The sequence below is a fragment of the Dendropsophus ebraccatus genome, chromosome 14, assembly GCF_027789765.1.
Source record: "Dendropsophus ebraccatus isolate aDenEbr1 chromosome 14, aDenEbr1.pat, whole genome shotgun sequence".
Lineage (NCBI taxonomy): Eukaryota > Metazoa > Chordata > Amphibia > Anura > Hylidae > Dendropsophus > Dendropsophus ebraccatus.
In genome coordinates, this window is record NC_091467.1 from 7,586,683 (window position 1) to 7,613,205 (window position 26,523).

Here is a 26,523-nt window from a genome sequence, read left to right on the forward strand (position 1 = left end):
TTTCAAAATTAAAATTAACTTTATTTTTTTTTTTACTAAAAAAAAAAAACAAAAACAAAAAAAAAACTTGTATTCTTCAAGTCATGGATGAGGACAAAAGGATTTACAGGAAGTATAAAACAAGTTGTTTCAATTGTGCATCATTGAATACACACTGTAGAACACCAACCTGACCTCTATGGTAGTGGGGGGAGGGCAGATCGGCCCAGGAATCACAGTGGTGGCAACTGCACATTGGACCTTTGGGGTTGCTGGGACCTCCAGAACATTGCACATTATGGGGATATGATGAGGTCCACCCACAGCTCTACTATCCCTCAGACATTGGCTTGTAGGAGCTCGGCCACTGACTTTAGCGTAAGGTTGGATGATATCTCAGACTGAAGCAAATTCAACGTCCAGATCCATGAGATCACATATCGGGACAGATTTGGATGGGATTATGGGTTCTACAGGAAATCGGCCTCCAAGAACTGACAGGGGGCAAGAAGGTTTTCTCTCTACTAGAATACGTTGGCACTGAGGTCTTCTTCATTGGCCACCACTTGCCCTGCTGGTCTCCCTTAACCATATAGTCAGTCTCCAATGGAACCCAGATGAATTAATGGCTTCTACTTTGAAATTGTAGGAAAGTGTTGATATTATTGCCACCTCCCATTCAAGAAAAGCAATCCTATCCCATGACTATAGGCTAGTAGCCGGAAAAGAGAGACAACGGACACTGTTCCTAGTGTACCATCTGGCTGCACGCATGGCCCAAAGCCCCAAAATACAGACATGTCACCATCAGCATCACCAACTCTAGACAACTACAAGTCCCAGCATTCACCATGGGAGCTGCCTATTTGCAACAGCCGAAAAGCCACGATTAGTAACAGTAAAGTCCAAAATGTTCGAAAATCCATGAATGAAGGAATTACGAGTGGGTGATCCCAAAAAAAAAAAAACACCAGGAAAACTGTGGTGTCCCCCCAAACAGGCAACCACTACTTTTTATGGTTCGATACCTGAGGCCCACTTAAGCTGAGACTTGCAGAACATGGGATAATATATTGTCTTCAACTTCCCAAATAAAAAAAAAAAAGGAGGAAAAAACAAAGTAGTTGTAATTTCTTGAACTCCCTCAAAAAATAAGGGGAAAAACCCCCCACAATCCTTGCAAAATGTAAAGTAAAATTCTGAAGAGAAGGACTGCAGCAAGGATGAGATTGCATAGTATCGGAATATTCTGGAGAAACAAGATAGAACAACAAAAAGGATTGTTCACGTGGATCCAGTCCTCAACAAAGGCTTGTGCTATTCAGGTCCGGGGCCCCATAGTAACGTCAGAGTCCTTTACCGGGCTTGTGTCTTGTAGGAAAGAGGGAACGTCAACTTTAACCATAGCCCTTAAAAATGGGAGAATTTTTTACTTTTTTTTTCACCCTTTGGGGGCTAGATACCAAACAGGCCCCTATCCAATGAAGAACCCCTCAATTCTTGAGTTTTGTTGTCCCAAAACTTTTTTAACTTTGGAGTATTCCACTTTCTCATTTTGGGGGGTCATAAATCTTAACAGAAACCCTTGTAGCATCCTACGTGCATCGTAGCGCCCCCTCAGTCCCACTTAAAGGAAGCCGATACACCTCAAGTCATCACTTGGTTGTGACAAGGTTCCGCCATGTCTAAGGTAAAGGGCAACTCAAAGGAAAATATTGTCAAAAACATCAACATTTTTGTTGCCTTTTTTGCGTTACTGCTCCTTATGGGATGATAATAAAAAAAAAAGGAATTAAAAGTCCACTAAGGGTTAAGAAAGGAAAAAATAGTCTTTTCACCCGCTGTGGCGATCCGTCACCAGATGCAGCCTGCGCTCCGCATGAATAAAATATAGTATATAGGGTTTTTTTGCATTTATAAGCACATCCTAGTAAAATCACTTTTGGTGTTGCGATTCCTCCGTCTCGACATAAAATACTGCATTTCCCTCGGCTGCAGCTCGGCGAGACCTCAGCAGTTACACAATGTACTTTAGCTTTTGTCTTTTTTTTTTTGTCCTTTTTTGTGTTTTGTTGTTTTTGTTTTATTTTAATATACCTATCTGAACAGTTATTATCAATAAAATATTACAGTGCCGCGACTACGGAGGTCTCCGCTTTTACATCCCCCAATAAATGGGGAGCTTAAGTCCAATCTCCGTCATTTGCATATTGAAATAGTCAGCAATTACCTAGAAAAAAAAAAAAACTTTAACAATAATTTAGCAAAAAAAAAAAAAAAAAAAAAAATTCAACAAGGTGGATAAATACTCCTGCCCCTTCATGTACTAATTCACAGCTAAGGTGAACATGGAAAAAAAAAAAACAATAAATATTGAAAAATAGTTATTTCTATAAGGCATCGCTGAGCAGTTTAGTTTGTGTACGGACAATGAAGAGTATTTTTGTGTTTTTTTTTATTTTTGCTTTGTAAGAAGAGTACCTCCAGGAGACGTTTTTCTGCCCATTTCTACTTCATTCTTTTTAATTTTTTTTTATTTTTTTTCACTCGCAGAAAATGGCCAGAGGGGGCAGCGTAAACTGTCGTCAGATTGGGTTCCCCCCTTCCGTGTACGACTCCCACTTCTCAGGATGCCAAAAAAAATCAAAAATAATGAACATAAAGAAACTCCGACATTGTCTGTAACAACTGAAACCTTAAGGGCACGGCGTAGGAGTCTTTTGCCTCTAGGAGATAATACGTCTTGTCTTCTTGCAGCCGCATCCTCTGGCGCTCGATAGAGGGGAACCCTAGGCAGAGCGTGGTCCTCTCACTGCAGGCGGTCCGGCTGGAGCTGTGCAGGCTGGTACTGGATGTAGGCGGTGGGCGGTGCCCCAGTGGTGGTACCAGTGATCGGCTGCTGGACAGCACTGGTGTAGCCGTAGCCCATGTAGCCAGTGGCGGGCGAGGCCGCGTAAGGATACTGTTCATAGGCAGCTGTGGTGTAATGGGTGTAGGCCTGGGTAGCAGCGTTATAATCAATGTACGGAGATGGTAGAGACTGGATTGGCGTTGGAATGACCACACTTGGTTGGATGAGGGTGGATGGGTAGATATACTGCGGTGTCAGCCTGTAAAAAAAAAAATCAATAAAAAGGTTAAAATTAACAAAAAAAAAATTATACTTTTCATAAATTTTTATTTCATTCACATATTTTAGTATCTATGTAGGAGAATTTTCCCCCCTTCCATAAGGTAAACCAGCAAACAATGACAGATGCATGAGATTCAACCCCCCCCCCCCATACAGACGCCCTCACCGGCCCGTCTTATTCAGTTATTCTGAACCAATGTAAAAGAAAAAAAAAGGTGTAAAAGGAAAAACAAAGTTTAAGGTTTTACCTTCCAAAAACAGGAACACAATGGGACAAAGATTCCGCCCCAGACATAACAAAAAGAAGCGATTATCATCCGAGAAGGACGAGACAAGAGCCGTGTTTACAGCGCACAATCTGCATAATAAGCTTATATGGAAATGAGTTGTTTGGGGCCCGACCCACGCTGGGGGATGTTTATGTGACCAGAGGCCTTATCTCCTGCTGCTTCCACCACACAATGTGCAGATAAGTGCGAGACACAGACAACACTCACAGGAGCCTTCCAGGACACAGAGATGGTAATGACAACAAGATATCCCAATATCCAACATGGTGGGAGCAAAAGGGACACCGCAGGGGCCGACACCGACCCCCCCCCCCCAACTATAATACCGCTCCTATATACAGGAATATAACTACTATAATACTGTCCCCTATATACAGGAATATAACTACTATAATACTGCTCCTATATACAGGAATATAACTACTATAATACTGCTCCTATACACAGGAATATAACTACTATAATACTGCTCCTATATACAGGAATATAACTACTATAATACTGCTCCCTATATACAGGAATATAACTACTATAATACTGCCTCCTATATACAAGAATATAACTACTATAATACTGCCCCTATATACAGGAATATAACTACTATAATACTGCTCCTATATACAGGGATATAATAATACTGCTCCTATATACAGGGATATAACTACTATAATACTGCTCCTATATACAGGAATATAACTACTATAATACTGATCCTATATACAGGGATATAACTACTATAATACTGATCCTATATACAGGGATATAACTACTATAATACTGCTCCTATATACAGGGATATAACTACTATAATACTGCTCCTATATACAGGGATATAACTACTATAATACTGCTCCTATATACAGGAATATAACTACTATAATACTGCCCCCTATATACAGGAATATACTACTATAATACTGCCCCCTATATACAGGAATATAACTACTATAATACTGCTCCTATATACAGGAATATAACTACTATAATACTGCTCCTATATAGAAGAATATAACTACTATAATACTGCCCCCTATATACAAGGATATAACTACTATCATACTGCTCCCTATATACAGGGATATACTACTATAATACTGCCCCCTATATACAGGAATATAACTACTATAATACTGCTCCTATATACAGGAATATAACTACTATAATACTGCCCCTATATACAGGGATATAACTACTATAATACTGCTCCTATATACAAGAATATAACTACTATAATACTGCTCCTATATACAGGAATATAACTACTATAATACTGCTCCTATATACAGGAATATAACTACTATAATACTGCTCCTATATACAGGAATATAACTACTATAATACTGCTCCTATATACAGGAATATAACTACTATAATACTGCTCCTATATACAGGAATATAACTACTATAATACACGGTGTGGAGTTAGCGTAGGGACCCGTGTGGACCAGAGGACCTGCGCGGTGGTACACGGGGCAATATGGCTTGATCAATTCATATACAGACACTCTGGTGTTGATTTTTAATATAGGCCTAGCGGCATTAGTATCAGCCATAGATGGGATGTGCAGCCGTTCCTTTCTCTCCAGTTCGTGTATAACTACTATAATACTGCTCCTATATACAGGAATATAACTACTATAATACTGCTCCTATATACAGGAATATAACTACTATAATACTGCCCCTATATACAGGAATATAACTACTATAATACTGCTCCTATATACAGGAATATAACTACTATAATACTGCCTCCTATATACAGGAATATAACTACTATAATACTGCCCCCTATATACAGGAATGTAACTACTATAATACTGCTCCTATATACAGGAATATAACTACTATAATACTGCCCCCTATATACAGGAATATAACTACTATAATACTGCCCCTATATACAGGAATATAACTACTATAATACTGCTCCTATATACAGGAATATTAGTAGCCATCCCTCCCTAACCCTATATACATACAGCCATCCCTCCTGACCCCTATATACATACAGCCATCCCTCCTGACCCCTATATACATACAGCTATCCCTCCTGACCCCTATATACATACAGCCATCCCTCCTGACCCCTATATACATACAGCTATTCCTCCTGACCCCTATATACATACAGTCATCCCTCCTGACCCCTATATACATACAGCTATCCCTCCTGACCCCTATATACATACAGCTATCCCTCCTGACCCCTATATACATACAGCCATCCCTCCTGACCCCTGTATACATACAGCTATCCCTCCTGACCTCTGTATACATACAGCCATCCCTCCTGACCCCTATATACATACAGCTATCCCTCCTGACCTCTGTATACATACAGCCATCCCTCCTGACCTCTATATACATACAGCTATCCCTCCTGACACCTATATACATACAGCCATCCCTCCTGACCCCTATATACATACAGCCATCCCTCCTGACCCCTATATACATACAGCCATCCCTCCTGACCCCTATATACATACAGCCATCCCTCCTGACCCCTATATACATACAGCCATCCCTCCTGACCCCTATATACATACAGCTATCCCTCCTGACCCCTATATACATACAGCCATCCCTCCTGACCCCTATATACATACAGCCATCCCTCCTGACCCCTATATACATACAGCCATCCCTCCTGACCCCTATATACATACAGCTATCCCTCCTGACCCCTATATACATACAGCCATCCCTCCTGACCCCTATATACATACAGCTATCCCTCCTGACCCCTATATACATACAGCCATCCCTCCTGACCCCTATATACATACAGCTATCCCTCCTGACCTCTGTATACATACAGCCATCCCTCCTGACCCCTATATGCATACAGCCATCCCTCCTGACCCCTATATACATACAGCCATCCCTCCTGACCCCTATATACATACAGCCATCCCTCCTGACCCCTATATACATACAGCTATCCCTCCTGACCCCTATATACATACAGCCATCCCTCCTGACCCCTATATACATACAGCCATCCCTCCTGACCCCTATATACATACAGCCATCCCTCCTGACCCCTATATACATACAGCCATCCCTCCTGACCCCTATATACATACAGCCATCCCTCCTGACCCCTATATACATACAGCTATCCCTCCTGACCCCTATATACATACAGCTATCCCTCCTGACCCCTATATACATACAGCCATCCCTCCTGACCCCTATATACATACAGCTATCCCTCCTGACCTCTGTATACATACAGCCATCCCTCCTGACCCCTATATACATACAGCCATCCCTCCTGACCCCTATATACATACAGCCATCCCTCCTGACCTCTATATACATACAGCTATCCCTCCTGACCCCTATATACATACAGCCATCCCTCCTGACCCCTATATACATACAGCCATCCCTCCTGACCCCTATATACATACAGCCATCCCTCCTGACCCCTATATACATACAGCTATCCCTCCTGACCTCTGTATACATACAGCTATCCCTCCTGACCCCTATATACATACAGCCATCCCTCCTGACCCCTATATACATACAGCTATCCCTCCTGACCTCTGTATACATACAGCCATCCCTCCTGACCCCTATATACATACAGCCATCCCTCTTGACCCCTATATACATACAGCCATCCCTCCTGACCCCTATATACATACAGCTATCCCTCCTGACCCCTATATACATACAGCCATCCCTCCTGACCCCTATATACATACAGCTATCCCTCCTGACCCCTATATACATACAGCCATACCTCCTGACCCCTATATACATGCTGCTTGTAATGAAAGAAAGGGATGTAGAAACCCCCTAAGCAAACACACTGACAGATCTGGATACATCCCAAGTGCAGTACACTATCCATCCATCATAACTGTGCAGTTTTCGTCACTTTGTTACTATACACACACAATCTCCGCTTGTTGGCAGTGAATGGAAACTCTCTTGTTTACGTCTAAAGCCAGAAAATCCTGTTGTGCCGCGGCCCTGTTCACACCTGAGGGTTTGTTACCATTGTCTCCAGTCTCTTTGATGCTGAACGGCCATGACCTCCGGCCTCCCATACATAGAGCTGCACCGACACATTGTGACAGACATCTCTCCAGGTATCTCACAGGGAGACAGCTCTCTAATGCTGCAAGACTACAACTCCCAGCATGGCTGACAGCCTGAGCCTGATGGGGGTTGTAGTGCTGCGTAGTGTGGAGATGAGTGATGTGTAGGAGGCAAGGAGTGGATGATTCCGGTCACTGACAGCAAGCAGAGGTCCTGAGACTATGAGGAGGCTGCAGAACGCTCAGTATACACGGGAAAACCCCTTCTTGTCCGGTCCTTCCCGCCAATCCCCCGATGATGTCACCAGAGATGGCGGCGGCTCTGTTTACCTCCTCATGTATCTGCACTGTGCCAAGTCATCTCCAGATAAACTACAGTATGGCTGCCAACTTCCCCTTAACCCCTTGTGCTCCGGGGGGTAACTCCCCCTCCCCCTATAGACCTGAGATGTCAGAGGAAGCTAGGGGGGGGGGGGTCTGGTGTAAAACATCACACTAGAGGTGACATGGAGGCTACAGAGGAGTGACAGCAGCGGCAGCCCATCACCCCTCCGACCCTGCCGGCCGCCGCGCAGGAAGCTGCCCCACACTACACAATGCAGGGTGTGGGGCCACAACCACAACACAATGCAACCGGGGTGAGGCCATGTGCTCAGCCCCACACCACTACCACCCGCAGCAGGAGCCGCACACCACTACCACCCGCAGCAGGAGCCGCACACCACTACCACCCGCAGCAGGAGCCGCACACCACTACCACCCGCAGCAGGATCCGCACACCACTACCACCCCCAGCAGGAGCCGCACGCCACTACCACCCGCAGCAGGAGCCGCACACCACTACCACCCCCAGCAGGAGAGCCGCACACCACTACCACCCCCAGCAGGAGAGCCGCACACCACTACCACCCCCAGCAGGAGCCGTACACCACTACCACCCCCAGCAGGAGCCGTACACCACTACCACCCCCAGCAGGAGCCGTACACCACTACCACCCGCAGCAGGAGCCGCACACCACTACCACCCCCAGCAGGAGCCGCACACCACTACCACCCCCAGCAGGAGCCGCACACCACTACCACCCCCAGCAGGAGCCGCACACCACTACCACCCCCAGCAGGAGCCGCACACCACTACCACCCGCAGCAGGAGCCGCACACCACTACCACCCGCAGCAGGAGCCGCACACCACTACCACCCCCAGCAGGAGCCGCACACCACTACCACCCGCAGCAGGAGCCGCACACCACTACCACCCCCAGCAGGAGAGCCGCACTGTCTAACCAGCTGTGTATCAGCTTCCTCTCTTTTCCTGGTCGTCTCATGTAGAGCAGTATATGACGGATTCCAGCTGTGAGGCTCACTATCTCTGTGGGGGGATGGGACGTATTCACACTGCGCAGTTCTGGGTGATTCGCAGGGAATATACGATCACAGCGGACTGCTCCGTCCATCACGTTTATTATCTGTGTCACCCCCTGCGGCCCCCGACGTCACATGACAGACGCCACACCTGCAGCGGCATCAGACACAAACTATGGGGGCCGCAGCACCAGCTCTGCTATATACTGTAACACAACTACAGCTCCAGCTTTCCCAGAGCCCTGAATGGCCACTCTGCCTAGTTATTTGACAACAATGCACCCCCCAATGTCACAACCAAAATTTATATTAATATATATACATACACACACATATATACAGCCTGAGCTACATCCAATACATTACACATGGTCACCCAGCTTTCCCAGAATCCTGACCATCAGTACACATATTAGCCATTCAGAAGTCTTAGAGAGCTGGGTGATAACCAGTAGGACGAGGGTCGACCACACAGCTTTCCTAATTATTACAGTAATTCAGGAGTAGGGGAAAGCTGGGTGATCAGCCATTGTTGTATCACCCAGCTTTCCCAGACTCCTGAAAGGCTTTGCAGTGATAATCCTGACAGGTAAAGCTGGGCGTCATCTATAGCAGCAGCCGCCATGTTGTCTGTCCCCCATCTTTCCCAGGAGCGGAGGATGATGTGGCCGGGGGGGGGGGGGGGGGGGGGGGGGGGGGCACACTTGGTGGTGGCGGTGACCCCCCGGCCCGGCCGTCTGCGCGGCGTTGTGACATAAGTGTGCGCATTGTCCCCATTGTCCGTCCCTCATACATCCAGCACAACAGCTGGGATCGGCCCCCGACGGGACAATTAACCCCACAGCCGCCACATCCAGGAGGTAAACAAACGGCAGGCGGAGGCTGCGGCGCCCCACAAAGGGTTAGCCGGAGGCCTTTGTCGTGGGCCCATTGTTTTCGGGGATCACTCGAGCCTTCTAGAACAGCTGCCGTGTCCAATTAGAGCGGCTGGGGGGAGGGGAAGCTATTCAAAAAGGCCACCAGACAATAGAGCCCTATGAGAGTCCGTGCCAGACCCCGCACAACATCTGTCTGCTACGGCTTCTAACGTCTCCTCGCTGCCGAGGAGGGAGACAGGGAGCCAAAAACACCTGGGAATCCGGAGGACAGATACCTCCGCAGCCTGGACCCCCACATCACAACCAGCCTGGATTCCTATACAGCAAACAGGGCTCCTCACCCAGCTTTCCAGGGACTCCCATAAGGAAAGCTGTGTCGGTCTGTACAGTAATGCTGGCATTGTATTCATGAACCAGCATGCTCTGGATGAACAGGTTTAGTGGTCCCTACAGATCCACTACAATAAAAGTGACCAGGGGTCATTCCATATGTTATATACAGGGGGTAACCACAGGGGGGCGCCCATAACTTACCCGATGGGTCTCTGGATGAAGGCCGGGTGTAGCTGCTGAACGCCGATGGTTAAACCTGCGGAAAGAGACAAACGTTATAATGTACAGAAACATCACATACATATCAATATATTAATCCTGCCCCCCCTCCCGGGCAGATATTTAAAGGGACAGTAACTCTTTGTGCGCTATGGTTTAATATAGTCTATTGTTCTCAGTTATCGGCCGTTCCAGGTTATGGAATCAATGACGCAAAGTGCAGAACATCAAGAAGTTAAGGAGGTGATCTCCAATAGTTGCAAAACTCAACTCCCAGCATGCCCGGACAGCTGATGCTGGGAGTTGTAGTCTTGCAACCACATCACTTTACTACACTAGGAGGTGAAGGTTACATGTGACTGACACAGCCGCTCTCTGAAGGTTACCGGCCCTTTAACACGGCAGTGGTTTCCACTGCCTCGGCCAGTACACCCAGTTACCCCGCTGTCAAACAAATCAATCCGGATCATGCCGTTTCTATGGTGGCAGCAAAATGGCCACCAACAGAGACTTCCAATATGGCCGCCGTCCCAGGAAGAGTTACTGGTCTTTCCCAGTAAGGGAGGGTTTCTTACCAGTTTGGAGGTTCCTGGGCTTGGCTCCGATGTAAGCGAGGTTCACATTTGCTTTCCGGCCGTCTATGATGGGGTTGGGGTCCTTGCAGGCCCGGTCAGCAGCCGCTCTGTCCGCCATTGTGACCTGCAACCATAAACACGAAAGATTAGAGACTGACAGTGACCAAATCTCCTGTGCTCAGAGCAACTACCTCTGTCTGGTTAAAGGGGTACTCCACTCAGACATAACTTCTGATATGTTGCTGCCCATGGTGAGACTAAAAATTCCTTCCATACTTGTTATCTATTCAGTCTCCTTCCCCCAGTTCTTAGCTGCTGCTTTCTGCTCAAGACACAAAAATCAGTGTGTGAGCTTTTCTCTCTGTCTCCCCCTCCCTTCTGAGACATCTGATGTAAACAAGTCCCTGGCTGGCTGTATCTGCAACATTGTACCTTCTTTGTAATGCTGGGAGGGTTATTCTGAGGCCAAGTTGCTGATGAATTCACTGTGATTATCCACCCCAGCATTACAAAGAAGCTACAAGGTTGCAGATAAAGCCTGCCAGGGACTTGTTTACATCAACTATTTTAGAAGGGAGTTGGATGGGGAGAAAAAAAAGCTCACACACAGAGATTTTTTGTGTCTTCAGCAGAAAGCAGCAGCTGAGAAGTGGGGGAAGGAGACAGAATAGATAATAACAAGTATGGAAGGAATTGTTAGTCTTACCATGGGCAGCAACGTATCAGAAGTTATATGTGGGTGGAATACCCCTTTAACATGAATATTGTCATCTGGAAACAACTACTTCTGTCTGGTTCTGAGAAGGAGAATCCTGTCCTTACAAGATCCTAGACCTGACTTCATGCCCTGCATGGACGCCTGGAAACTCTCCAACTCCCATCAGTGTGCCCCCCCAGCACCTGTGTAACATGGTGGCATCATGGGTCAGGCAATACAAAACATTGCATGATGGGAGTTGTAGTTCTGCAACAGCTGGAAAGCCATGAAACTACAGCACTTGATGGGAGTTGTAGCATAGGGACAGCCGGAGCGCTACAGAGTATAAGGGTAGAAAGGGAGTTGTACGTTAGACTGCTGGAGAGCCACAAGGTGTCAGGGCATGCTGGGAGTTGTAGTACTGCAATAGCTGACGAGTCACAGAGCTTAAATATTATATATAAATCCAGGACCTGACAACTAACAGGATGAGAGTTGTAGTTCTACCAAGGCCAGGGGGGGATTCTCAATAGACCCAACCTGTAGGCCTGCTGGGAGTTGTAGTTTTACAACATAGATTGGAGAACACAGCTCTAGACCAAAATAACTATCTATGCGATTACAAAGCAAAAGGAACGGCTGCCTCCTTCTATGTATCTCAGTTTACAGCAGAGGGTTGGGGTGTGCCAGGATCCTGAGCTGTCTGTCTAAGCTCCTGTAATCCGGCAGCACTGTGCTGGACCATCAGACCCCCGCCATCTATTCCTAGTCCATACACGCCTGGCTATGAGGTAACCGGGCTGCGGCCATCACAATGCCATGTGAGAACAGGATGTGCCCCCCAGTTTGGCACGCTCTGCCATTATCCCGGTGCCCAGAACGGCCTTTCATTCCCCAGCCGAGGGTGATCTAAGGGGCGCCGGTGCCAGCTTGGCATCTACTCAGCTACAAGGGGTCAGGGGGTCACATGGCCCCAGAAAACTTCATGACATTAGGGGCATCAGCCATTCTCCTGAAGAATATTAAGAGACATCGGGACCCAGAGAACTACAGGTGTCAGCATGCCTGCTCACAGAAACCCCCTGGAAATGAGAAGGCCGAGTGAGCCCCCATGTCCCGGTGAAACTGGGAGGGGGATCATGGCAGCCATATTGGTGGTCACCCAGATTTTCAGAACTTAAAGGGGAAATACAACCTGCAGCTCCCAATGATCTGTATGTGAGGGAGAACATGTTACTATATGGAGGGAGGGGGGAGGTATTCCCCTACGCACAGCTGACTTCCTGTCATCTAATCCAATGGACAGACTGTAACCTGCAAGAGATGACGGACTGCACTGATATATATATATATATATAAATACAGTGGTACCTTGGTTTAAGAGTAACTTGGTTTAAGAGCGTTTTGGTTCAAGAGCTCACAGTTTTTCAAAATTGTGACTTGGTTTAAGAGCATTGCTTTGGTTTAAGAGCTCCCTGTACTGGGTGGGAGTGGAGGAGGGGCATGGTCTGCATAGCGGGGTCTACAGCCCTGTACTCTGACCCAGGAAGTCTCCCTCACCTTCCAAATCATAGCAGATCCACTTTAGGCTGGGGCTTACATCAGGGGACAGGACTGTGGAGGTAATCTCTCCATAGATGTAACCCCTCTCTCCCCGGACAGAGAGTGCTGCATGTATGTACCCACATCTGTCCTGCTCATTCCTTCCTGCTCCCTGCAGTCTCTGTCCGCCCTTGTGTTTCCCATCCCCTCCATTACTGTACAGTAACTTATAATATCACAAATTCTGCTGTTTCTGAATGTTTGTTTCATCTGTTTTACACGTTATTCAGAATAAAAAATCTTTTTTTTTGGGGTGTGGAACCAATTGTCTGCATTTCTATGATTTCTTATGGGAAAATTTGCTTTGGTATAAGAGTGGATTTGGATTACAAGCACGGCCCCGGAACCAATTATGCTCCTAATCCAAGGCACCACTGTATATGTATGTGTATATATATATATATATATATATATATATATATATATATATATATATATATATATCACACACACACAGTCCTGTAACAATAATCCAGAATTTGATAATTCAGCACCTAAATCCGTCATCACGAATCAAGAGCTCCCCAACCTGTGTCTCTTCAGCTACTGCAGAACTACAACTCTCAGCATGCCCTGACATTCAACGTTCTTAAATGGCAGCATTCACCCACCAGTGTCTCTCCAGCTGGAGACACACTGGCCGGGGGAACCCTGATCTGACAGGTTTGTGTGTCCTGTAGCTTTTCAGCATTTTTTTTCCCCTCAACATAACCTTGGCCACTAGGGGCACCCTTGCGTCTATTAGCTGGCTATGAAAAATGGCTGACTCAAAAAAGCAATTGGCTTTAAATCTTTAGTTGCAAGCCATCCAATTCCTAAGCATGACGGGCAGCACAAGAAATCACTTATTATAATAAATTCTTATACTGCTGTTATTCATTTTTATTATGTTACATATTATATTGTTACAGTTATATTATCGTTTACGTTATTAGTTTTATTCTTATTTAGTATTATTATATTATCGTTTACGTTATTAGTTTTATTCTTATTTAGTATTATTATATTATCGTTTACGTTATTAGTTTTATTCTTATTTAGTATTATTATATTATCGTTTACGTTATTAGTTTTATTCTTATTTAGTAATATTATATTATCGTTTACGTTATAAGTTTTATTCTTATTTATTATTATTATTGTTTGTGTTATTAGTTTATACTGTTCCTTAGTATTGTGTCACTACTATACTGTTATTATATTATCATTTACATGTTATAGTTTAATAAGCTGTTATATCATTAATTACTAACATAAAAAAACACAATGACCACCACAAACACCCAGTAATCCTCTGATGCCAACAGCCCTGACCCTGGTCTGGCTGCCCTGAAGTGTTATCATAGGGTCACGGGTAGGTTATAACCGTACACGGGCGATTAGATTATTCTCATTGGCAAAAAAAAAAAGTTACAATGTAACCACCTAGTAAAAGACGCAGGTGAGCAACAAGCGCACAATGCGGCTGAGGTCAACATTGCACAACCCCGATCCCCGGCAGAACCCTTCAGGTCTCGGTGAATGTTTTCAGTCTAAACATGTTTCCTTATAAACTACCTGTTGTGTCGACCTGCAACAAAACCTGTGTTTTTACCACAGTGACAAAAATAGGCGAAAAAAAAAAAAAAAAAAAGAACAGGACGGCAGAAAATGACAGGGGGGGGGGGGGGGGCCCTGACCTTGGGCTAAACTAAAAGAAATCCAGAGTGGGGCCCCGGCTGCTAACAAGGGCAGACAATGGCTCCGGCTCTGCATACATTGTATATAAAAGCATAAAAACAATAAAAAGCCCTGAGCCTGGATGAGGCGTCTGGCGGCTGCCCGGGACCACCTGCTGCACCTGGACCCTCCGCCACCCCAGCATTTCTAGACAATGAGACATCAAAAAAATAATACAAAAAAAAAGGTAAAAAAGAGGCGGTGATGGCGAGGATGGCGACCACTCCGGATACTTACAAAGCCGTAGCCCCGAGACTTGCTGGTCTGTCTGTCCGTGATCACCACCGCTTCATCTATATCCCCAAAAACCTCAAAGTATTTCCTGAGGGAGGAGTCGGTGGTGTGGTACGGGAGCCCCCCCACAAAGATCTTGGTGAAGGTGGTGTCCTTCTGCACCGTGTGCATCTTGGGTCGCTCTTCAGGAGCACAAATCCAACATCCAAAATGATCCCAGGAGGAGGAGGAATCTTCTTCCCAGTCCTTCACCTTCACTGCATAGAAGAGAGGAAACAATCACCACTCCACAAGGTAAAAGGCCAATCGAGCCGGCGGCTTAAAGGGCCGGTGAGGTAGCTGTGCAGACTGCTGGGAGCGGGGATGATGTGTGGCCAGCGTGCTGCACCGGCCGCCCCTCGCTCAGCTCTGTTATCATAGCCGATCATACACTGCACAAGGTTTTGTACTCAGACCAGGCCCCGCCCACCAACAAACCCCCCTCCCCCCGCCCACAAGAAAAAAAAAAACCCTGAAAGGACCAGTTGCATCATGGGTGTTGTAGTTTATTTTTGTTTATTTAAATGCAACAGGATTCTATGTGTGCAAATCCTAGTAAGTAAATATTGTGAGAGAAAACCTGGTGATATTTATAAAGGGGGACGCCAAATAATGACACAAAGAACTCTACCCGAGGCCGTGTCAGCGAGAGACAGGGGGCCCGGGACATGTCACCGAGACATGGGGGGGCCCCGGGACATCTCACCGAGAGACAGGGGGGGCCCCGGGACATGTCACCGAGAGACAGGGGGCCCCTGGACATGTCACAGAGACATGGGGGGGCCCTGGGACATCTCACCGAGAGAGACAGGGGGCCCCTGGACATGTCACCGAGAGACAGGGGGCCCCTGAACATGTCACAGAGACATGGGGGGGCCCCAGGACATGTCACCGAGACATTGGGGGGGGGGCCCTGGACATGTCACCGAGAGACAGGGGGCCCCTGGACATGTCACCGAGAGACAGGGGGCCCCTGGACATGTCACCGAGACATGGGGGGGGGGGGGTGCGCCTGGACATGTCACCGAGACATGGGGGGGCCCTGGGACATGTCACCGAGAGACAGGGGGCCCCTGGACATGTCACCGAGAGACAGGGGGCCCCTGGACATGTCACCGAGAGACAGGGGGGGGCCCCGGGACATGTCACCGAGAGACAGGGGGCCCCTGGACATGTCACAGAGACATGGGGGGGCCCCAGGACATGTCACCGAGAGACAGGGGGCCCCTGAACATGTCACCGAGACATTAGGGGGGGGGGGGCCCTGGACATGTCACCGAGACATGGGGGGTGGGGGGCCTGGACATGTCACCGAGACATGGGGGGAGGGGGGGGGGGGCCTGGACATGTCACCGAGACATGGGGGGAGGGGGGGGGGGCCTGGACATGTCACCGAGAGACAGGGGGCCCCTGGACATGTCACAGAGACATGGGGGGGGCCCCAGGACATGTCACCGAGAGACAGGGGGCCCCTGAACATGTCACCGAGACATTAGGGGGGGGGGGCCCTGGACATGTCACCGAGACATGGGGGGTGGGGGGCCTGGACATGTCACCGAGACATGGGGGGAGGGGGGGGGGGGGGCCTGGACATGTCACCGAGACATGGGGGGAGGGGGGGGGGGGCCTGGACATGTCACCGAGAGACAGGGGGCCCCTGGACATGTCACAGAGACATGGGGGGGCCCCAGGACATGTCACCGAGAGACAGGGGGCCCCTGAACATGTCACCGAGACATTAGGGGGGGGGGGCCCTGGACATGTCACCGAGACATGGGGGGTGGGGGGCCTGGACATGTCACCGAGACATTAGGGGGGGGGGGGGGGCCTGGACATGTCACCGAGACATGGGGGGAGGGGGGGGGGCCTGGACATGTCACCGAGACATGGGGGGAGGGGGGGGGGCCGGGACAGGTCACCGAGAGACAGGGGGCCCCGGGACATGTCACAGAGACATGGGGGGGCCCCAGGACATGTCACCGAGAGACAGGGGGCCCCTGAACATGTCACCGAGACATTAGGGGGGGGGGGCCCTGGACATGTCACCGAGACATGGGGGGTGGGGGGCCTGGACATGTCACCGAGACATTAGGGGGGGGGGGGGGCCTGGACATGTCACCGAGACATGGGGGGAGGGGGGGGGGGGCCTGGACATGTCACCGAGACATGGGGGGAGGGGGGGGGGGGGCCTGGACATGTCACAGAGAGACAGGGGGCCCCTGGACATGTCACCGAGAGACGGGGGGGGGTGGGGGGCCTGGACATGTCACCGAGACAGGGGGGGAGGGGGGGGGGGGGCCTGGACATGTCACCGAGACATGGGGGGAGGGGGGGGGGGGGGGGGCCTGGACATGTCACAGAGAGACAGGGGGCCCCTGGACATGTCACCGAGACACGGGGGGGGGGGGGGCCTGGACATGTCACCGAGACACGGGGGGCCCCAGGACATGTCACCGAGACACGGGGGGCCCCAGGACATGTCACCGAGACAAGGGGAGGCCCCAGGACATGTCACCGAGACAGGGGACCCCAGAACAGGAGCGCACCGCCTCAGGACATGTCACAGAGACAGGGGACCCCAGGACAGGAGCGCACCGCCTCGGGACATGTCACCGAGACAGGGGACCCCAGAACAGGAGCGCACCGCCTCAGGACATGTCACAGAGACAGGGGACCCCAGGACAGGAGCGCACCGCCTCAGGACATGTCACAGAGACAGGGGACCCCAGAACAGGAGCGCACCGCCTCAGGACATCTTTACACAGGACTGGAAGGCTGCAGATCTGTTCTGGGAAAAACTGCAGCAAATCTTTCCTGTGTGAACACGGCCAATGCTGTAACCAATGGAATAATAAATACACATGCAAAATAAAGGTGACAGTTAAACTATAAAATCTTCATATAATTTATTAATTATTTAAATAAAAAATTATAGAAACTAAAATCTTTTCGCTATAAAATACATATAATAATAACAAGACTGCGTTGTGTTCACTCATTAAAGTTTTGCGGCAAAAACTGAAGATACTGCAAGGAAAACTGCACGGTGTGAACACAGCCTTATAGTGAGGATAATAATAAGATAAAAAATATATTTAAAAAATAATTTAAAAAAAATTAATAAAAGAGTAAAAAACGACTATTTGCCCTTATATTCTCACACACACATACATATATATATATTATATATATATACATATCTCTTCGGGGGTCTCCAGCCATGTGGGAGCCGCAGGTGAGGAGACACTGACGGATACACATGGTAATTATAACATTAACACAATAATAGTGACAAGACAAAAGGTAAGTGAGAGGGTGTGAGGGGCGGCATCCCCCCCAGCAGGGCTCCATTCACACCTGTCGCCCCCTCTCCCCGCCTCCCGCGCTCACCTGAGTCGCACTCACTCCACATAACTGCTCTGAAGTGACTCAAAACTTTCACGCCCCGCCCACTACAAAAGTCCTAGAGGAAGGATTGTGGGAGCTGTAGTCTTCTCCCAATGAGCCGCGCGGGAAGCGAAGAGGAAGTGACTACGAGTCCCAGAAGGCAGTGCGGCCGCAGCACGTGCACCACGTGACCCGCCCCGAAGCGTCTATAGAGGCAGCGACTGTTTGTATTGGGATAAGTGTGATATAATAGACGAGACGTATAATAAAGAGGTTGCCATAGCAGCAGGGAGCATCTCAGGAAAGGGGTGTGTAGTTCCTGTAAGGCGCAGGGCTGCACAGCGCAACAGAGTATTTCAGACGAGGGTCACACACAGAGGGTGCAGAAAGAGAGCAGCACAGAGTATGTCAGGAGAGGGAGCCTCCCAGCAGCACAGAGTATGTCAGGAGGAGCCCCCCAGCAGCACAGAGTATGTCAGAAGAAGAAGTCTCCCAGCAGCACAGAGTATGTCAGGAGAGGGAGCCCCCCAGCAGCACAGAGTATGTCAGGAGAAGGAGCCCCCCAGCAGCACAGAGTATGTCAGGAGAAGGAGCCCCCCAGCAGCACAGAGTATGTCAGGAGAGGGAGCCCCCCAGCAGCACAGAGTATGTCAGGAGAAGGAGCCCCCCAGCAGCACAGAGTATGTCAGGAAAGGGAGCCCCCCCAGCAGCACAGAGTATGTCAGGAGAGGGAGTCTCCCAGCAGCACAGAGTATGTCAGGAAAGGAAGCCCCCCAGCAGCACAGAGTATGTCAGGAGAAGAAGCCTCCCAGCAGCACAGAGTATGTCAGGAGAAGGAGCCCCCCAGCAGCACAGAGTATGTCAGGAGAAGGAGTCTCCCAGCAGCACAGAGTATGTCAGGAGAAGAAGCCTCCCAGCAGCACAGAGTATGTCAGGAGAAGGAGTCTCCCAGCAGCACAGAGTATGTCAGGAGAAGGAGTCTCCCAGCAGCACAGAGTATGTCAGGAAAGGGAGCCCCCCCAGCAGCACAGAGTATGTCAGAAGATGGAGTCTCCCAGCAGCACAGAGTATGTCAGGAGAAGGAGTCTCCCAGCAGCACAGAGTATGTCAGGAGAGGGAGCCCCCCAGCAGCACAGAGTATGTCAGGAGAGGGAGCCCCCCAGCAGCACAGAGTATGTCAGGAGAGGGAGCCCCCCAGCAGCACAGAGTATGTCAGGAGAGGAAGCCCCCCAGCAGCACAGAGTATGTCAGGAGAAGGAGTCTCCCAGCAGCACAGAGTATGTCAGGAGAGGAAGCCTCCCAGCAGCACAGAGTATGTCAGGAGAAGGAGTCTCCCAGCAGCACAGAGTATGTCAGGAGAGGGAGCCTCCCACCAGCACAGAGTATGTCAGGAGAGGGAGCCTCCCAGCAGCACAGAGTATTTCAGGAGAGCTGTGAGCTGATTTTGTGGGAGTTTTTAGACTGATTGATGTTACAGAAGGTGCGCCCCCCAGCAGCACAGAGTATTTTAGGAGTGTGCTAATCTCTTATAGGAGATTACAGGCCTGACAGAGCTGTGCTGAAATACTCTGCGCTATGTGATGAATAATGTTACTATTAGCTGTGATGCCTTCCCCCTCTTGTCACTTCCAAGTCACCTTTTTCTCTTTTACTGTCACAACTACAATTCCCATGATGCCTTGCAGCCCTGTGAACACATTGTAAAGGCCCCTGTGGCTGCTGGGCGGGCGGTCAGGAGGTTTACAGGGGGAGGAGGGGGGTTACAGCAATTTGACTTGGAAATCTACTTTTGCAAAGCAAATATCACAGTCATAACCCGCCATGAAAAGCCGCTGAAAATGCTGAAAAAGACACAGCAAACACGATGCCCTGATACCAGGCTGATTTATGAGTCAGGCGCGACCGCTCCTTGTATCCAGGCAAACAGATGAGAAGAATGAGAACAGTCCAGAACCTTCCCTATAATACAGCACCATAGTGATACAGGGGATGGGTGGCAATAAATATAAACTGTGGCTATTCCCATCAGGCCCCAGGACCAAGAACACAATACAAAACCACATATACCAGGATAATACTACATTATAATACTGCTCCTATATACAGGAATATCACTACTATAATACTGCTCCTATATACAGGGATATAACTACTATAATACTGCTCCTATATACAGGAATATAACTACTATAATACTGCTCCTATATACAGGGATATAACTACTATAATACTGCCCCTATATACAGGAATATAACTACTATAATACTGCTCCTATATACAGGAATATAACTACTATAATACTGCCCCTATATACAGGAATATAACTACTATAATACTGCTCCTATATACAGGAATATAACTACTATAATACTGCTCCTATATACAGGAATATAACTACTATAATACTGCTCCTATATACAGGGATAGAACTACTATAATACTGCTCCTATATACTGGAATAGAACTACTATAATACTGCTCCCTATATACAGGAATAGAACTACTATAATACTGCTCCTATATACAGGGATAGAACTACTATAATAATGTTCCTATATACAGGAATATAACTACTATAATACTGCTCCTATATACAAGAATATAACTACTATAATACTGCTCCTATATACAGGAATATAACTACTATAATACTGCTCCTATATACAGGAATATAACTACTATAATACTGCTCCTATATACAGGGATAGAACTACTATAATACTGCTCCTATATACTGGAATAGAACTACTATAATACTGCTCCTATATACAGGGATAGAACTACTATAATACTGCTCCTATATACTGGAATAGAACTACTATAATACTGCTCCTATATACAGGGATAGAACTACTATAATACTGCTCCTATATACTGGAATAGAACTACTATAATACTGCTCCTATATACAAGGATATAACTACTATAATACTGCTCCTATATACAAGAATATAACTACTATAATACAGCCCTTATATATTAGATAGTTTGGTAAGCCTCATGTTTGTTACACCGTTATATACTTCGCCAGCAACAATTTCCTGTTTTGGTTGAGAAGAGGTTAATGAGATGCGGCTTTTGCTGCCTCCATGTGACATTGAGTTGCTCTCCTCTCACCATGTGTTGAGTCTTTGTTGTGTAAATGGTTTGTTGTCACACCTTGCACTTTACACTGATATACCCCCCCTCCCCCTCTATCAGGGCTGGATTATATTCCGCCCTCCACCTTCCTCTCCTCCCTGGTGGTTAGATAGAGTACACTGTGGCGCTATTATATATTACTGTAGATCTCCACCACCTGTGCGCACATGTTCCACCATGTTTCGGCTCTGTGGATGAAGCACTTATATAGCCGTCCGTCTCCTGTCGCATTTGCGGAGTGAACGTGGCGCTATCTAGCCCACTTTTAAAAAATCTTCTCCTCTGTGCTGAGACTACCCCAGTAATAAATGGCGCACTAGTCTGCCCCGCGGGTCTCCCCTCAGCGATGTTGTAGACGCCACATTGCCAGGTGAGACATGTCGGTGTCCGGCGGTGATCTGTCAGCTGCTGCTCCATTCATCGGGGTGCGGAGCAGCTGGGAGACGTTCTCAGGACTGCGCCGTCCTCCGGAGTGAACGTCCGCTCGTCCCTGCACCATTTCCTTTTTTGGTATCTGCCGGTGACTTCTACGTAAACAAAATAAAATTAAGAAAGACTCTTTCCCGTCATCCATCAGCGAACCGGCAGCTATGGAGACGACCTCGAATCCACCGCCACCCATTAACCCCTTCCTGCGCCCCCTGCCGGCCTCCACCATCACAGGCCGACAACTGCACCTACATGCACAATTTCATGTGTCCCCCCCCCCCCCCCAAAAAAAGTTGCATTTTACCAAAAGCAAATTTCAAACCTAAAATTCGTAAACCGATATGTGAATCTAAGGCGAGAATAACATAGAGACTGTGCGCCATTGAGGGGTTCTTTAGGATTCTTCCAAAAACAGCGCCATCCCTGTCCTCAGGTTGTGCGTGGAATTACATCTCTCTTCACTTCAAAGGAGCTGAGCTGCAGTACCACAACCGGACTGAGGATAAGGGTGGCACTGTTTCTAGAAAAATACAGCACTGTGTTACTAAAACTGGAGAACCGATTAACCAGAAAAGTTGCTAAACCCAAAACTGTTAAAGCGGTCATCACCGTAATCAGCTGATCTGGGGAATAACATTATCCTAAAAAAAAAAAAATGGCGGCATTGCGATACGTTTTATTTTTATTTGTTTTATAAGTAACTTGATATTTTTTTCTGACATATTATGTCTCCTGAGAGGGGAGGCCTCTGAGCTGCCAATCTCCAGCCCAGCAGGGATCCGGTGAGGTCACCACCAGACCCCCAGGACACCAGGAGACAATAGGTCTGAGCCCTCCGGTTATCAGCAACTCAGAACCAAGGATATCAGAGGTAACCTGTGTGTGACCCATCCAGGAGATAAGCACCAGATTATAGGAGCACCATGTATACCCTACCGCTCCCAACCCTATATACAGTGATATGGGACATGCTGGTATAACCTGGGGATCTCCTGTATATAATTGTATATGTACAGCTGGTATAACCTGGGTACATACTGTATATAATTATATATGTACAGCTGGTATAACCTGGGGATCTCCTGTATATAATTATATATATACAGCTGGTATAACCTGGGTATTTCCTGTATATAATTATATATGTACACCTGGTATAACCTGGGTATATACTGTATATAATTATATATGTACAGCCGGTATAACCTGGGGAACTCCTGTATATAATTATATATGTACAGCTGATATAACCTGGGTATATACTGTATATAATTATATATGTACAGCTGATATAACCTGGGTATCTCCTGTATATAATTATATATGTACAGCTGGTATAACCTGGGTATCTCCTGTATATAATTATATATGTACAGCTGATATAACCTGGGTATATCCTGTATATAAATATATATATGTACAGCTGGTATAACCTGGGTATTTCCTGTATATAATTATATATGTACAGCTGGTATAACCTGGGGATCTCCTGTTTATAATTATATATGTACAGCTGGTATAACCTGGGGATCTCCTGTATATGATTATATATGTACAGCTGGTATGACCTGGGTATATACTGTATATAATTATATATGTACAGCTGGTAGAACCTGGGGATCTCCTGTATATAATTATATATGTACAGCTGGTATAACCTGGGTATATACTGTATATAATTATATATGTACAGCTGGTAGAACCTGGGGATCTCCTGTATATAATTATATATGTACAGCTGGTAGAACCTGGGTATATACTGTATATAATTATATATGTACATCTGGTATAACCTGGGGAACTCCTGTATATAATTATATATGTACAGCTGGTATAACCTGGGGATCTCCTGTATATAATTATATATGTACAGCTGATATAACCTGGGTATATACTGTATATAATTATATATGTACAGCTGGTATAACCTGGGGATCTCCTGTATATAATTATATATGTACAGCTGGTATAACCTGGGTATATACTGTATATAATTATATATGTACATCTGGTATAACCTGGGGAACTCCTGTATATAATTATATATGTACAGCTGATATAACCTGGGTATATACTGTATATAATTATATATGTACAGCTGGTATAACCTGGGGATCTCCTGTCTATAATTATATATGTACAGCCGGTATAACCTGGGGATCTCCTGCATATAATTATATATATACAGCTGGTATAACCTGGGTATTTCCTGTATATAATTATATATGTACAGCTGGTATAACCTGGGGATCTCCTGTATATAATTATATATGTACAGCTGGTATAACCTGGGGATCTCCTGTATATAATTATATATGTACAGCTGGTATAACCTGGGGGTCTCCTGTATATAATTATATATGTACAGCCGGTATAACCTGGGGATCTCCTGTATATGATTATATATGTACAGCTGGTATGACCTGGGTATATACTGTATATAATTATATATGTACAGCTGGTATAACCTGGGGATCTCCTGTATATAATTACATATGTACAGCTGGTATAACCTGGGGATCTCCTGTATATAATTATATATGTACAGCTAATATAACCTGGGGATCTCCTGCATATAATTATATATGTACAGCTGGTATAACATGGGTATATATACTGTATTTAATTATATATGTACAGGTGGTATAACATGGGTATTTCTTGTATATAATACATATGTACAGCTAATATAACCTGGGGATCTCCTGTGTATAATAATATATGTATAGCTGGTATAACCTGGGGATCTCCTGTCTATAATTATATATGTACAGGTGGTATAACATGGGTATTTCTTGTATATAATACATATGTACAGCTAATATAACCTGGGGATCTCCTGTGTATAATAATATATGTATAGCTGGTATAACCTGGGGATCTCCTGTCTATAATTATATATGTACAGGTGGTATAACATGGGTATTTCTTGTATATAATACATATGTACAGCTAATATAACCTGGGGATCTCCTGTGTATAATATATGTCAGGGCACATAGTGGCTATAATTATTCTGTAGTTTCTCTTTCAGTGTACACAGGAGTGGACAATGTCATTATTGTAGCTGTACTGCCCCCTAGTGATGGAGATAACATGTTGCAGGACATTAATACACTCACATGTTGGTAGGATGTGGCCTGAGGGCTATAGATTACATCTCCTCTTTTTCCTTCATTTTTCTGTGATTTTCAGAAGCCAAGACGTTACCTTTAGGTGTCATGGAGGCTGAAGCTTAGATCACTGTGCACCCATGACAACACTTCCTGTCCTGACAGCAGCAGAAGGTGTTATATAACCAGGGGCTTGGAAAGGTGATTCTTCTATACAGCTCTCATGCGATATAGATACACACACAGACCATTGGTATTTCAGGCCCCAGAAATATACTGAAAGAACATAAAAAGTTGGTGGAAATGACAGTAAAGGGATCTAAAATAAAACTGCACCAACGTTTCACTGATAAATTACAAATCTATGTAACTTTCTGACACCAGTTGATTGGAAAGAATAAAAATTTTGCTGGATAACCCCTGTAAGGACTTGTGCACAGTAGCGTATATGTATATATGTTTAGTCGACCTAGAGACTGTATTTCATTCATATGACACCATTACTACCCCTGCCTCCTCTTATCCTCCACCCCAGCCGCCATCTTTACTGCTGGGTACCCCGTGATCAGGAGGGGGTGACTGGAGAACGGACGCGACCACAGTGCAGGTCTATGGGGCTAGATGCAATGATTCTAGCTGAGGTGTCAGGATCTGCTGTGTATGGAGCCGCTTAGCTCCAGGAAACCTTCTCCGCATTACATCAAAGGTCAGGAAGGGGTTAAACGGGTTGCTGGAGAATGTAACACGTGGCCCAGACTACAGGAAAAGCTCAGGAGAAGAGGTGACAAATACAAGGAAATAAGGCGTCTGGTGTGAGAGGAACCGGGACAGGAGGGATCAATTGGCTCTGATGGTGTACTGGGTGGTGGGCGACCTGTCCGGACATCTGGTGTGAGAACAGGAGGGATCAATAGGATCTGATGGTGTATATGACCTGTCTGCTAGGGTGAGGGGTCCACATGGCGGTGTATATGACCTGTCTGCTAGGGTGAGGGGTCCACATGGCGGTGTATATGACCCGTCTGCACCTGCTGGGGTGAGGGGTCCACATGGCGGTGTATATGACCAGTCTGCACCTGCTGGGGTGAGGGGTCCACACGGCGGTGTATATCACCCGTCTGCACCTGCTAGGGTGAGGGGTCCACATGGCGGTGTATATGACCTGTCTGCTAGGGTGAGGGGTCCACATGGCGGTGTATATGACCCGTCTGCACCTGCTGGGGTGAGGGGTCCACATGGCGGTGTATATGACCCGTCTGCACCTGCTGGGGTGAGGGGTCCACACGGCGGTGTATATCACCTGTCTGCTGGGGTGAGGGTTCCACATGGCG

The 26,523-nt window shown here is 46.9% G+C and overlaps 1 protein-coding gene across 2 annotated transcripts; it reads right to left on the reverse strand.

Moving 5' to 3' along the window:
* On the reverse strand, positions 1-26,308 carry RBM38 (RNA binding motif protein 38). 2 transcript variants are annotated; one of them, XM_069952633.1, is made up of 5 exons: positions 25,290-26,308; positions 15,087-15,340; positions 10,832-10,955; positions 10,239-10,293; positions 1-3,089 (listed from the first exon to the last, which is right to left on the reverse strand). In XM_069952633.1, exons 1-5 carry the CDS (start codon positions 25,300-25,302, stop codon positions 2,789-2,791), a joined length of 747 nt encoding a protein of 248 aa, XP_069808734.1. In that variant the 5' UTR covers positions 25,303-26,308; the 3' UTR covers positions 1-2,788. The 2 variants fall into 2 exon arrangements, with proteins under 2 accessions (XP_069808734.1, XP_069808733.1); XM_069952632.1 differs by lacking the exon at positions 25,290-26,308 and adding an exon at positions 18,513-18,619.
* Between the last annotated feature and the right edge of the window lie 215 nt (positions 26,309-26,523).

Coding starts and splice junctions, on each gene's coding strand:
- RBM38 (XM_069952632.1), bottom strand. CDS start 18,534: ATGTGGAGTGAGTGCGACTCAG. Junction 15,341..18,512: donor GTGGAGTGAGTGCGACTCAG/GTGAGCGCGGGA, acceptor TCTTCTATGCAG/TGAAGGTGAAGGACTGGGAA. Junction 10,956..15,086: donor AGTCTCGGGGCTACGGCTTT/GTAAGTATCCGG, acceptor TTATGGTTGCAG/GTCACAATGGCGGACAGAGC.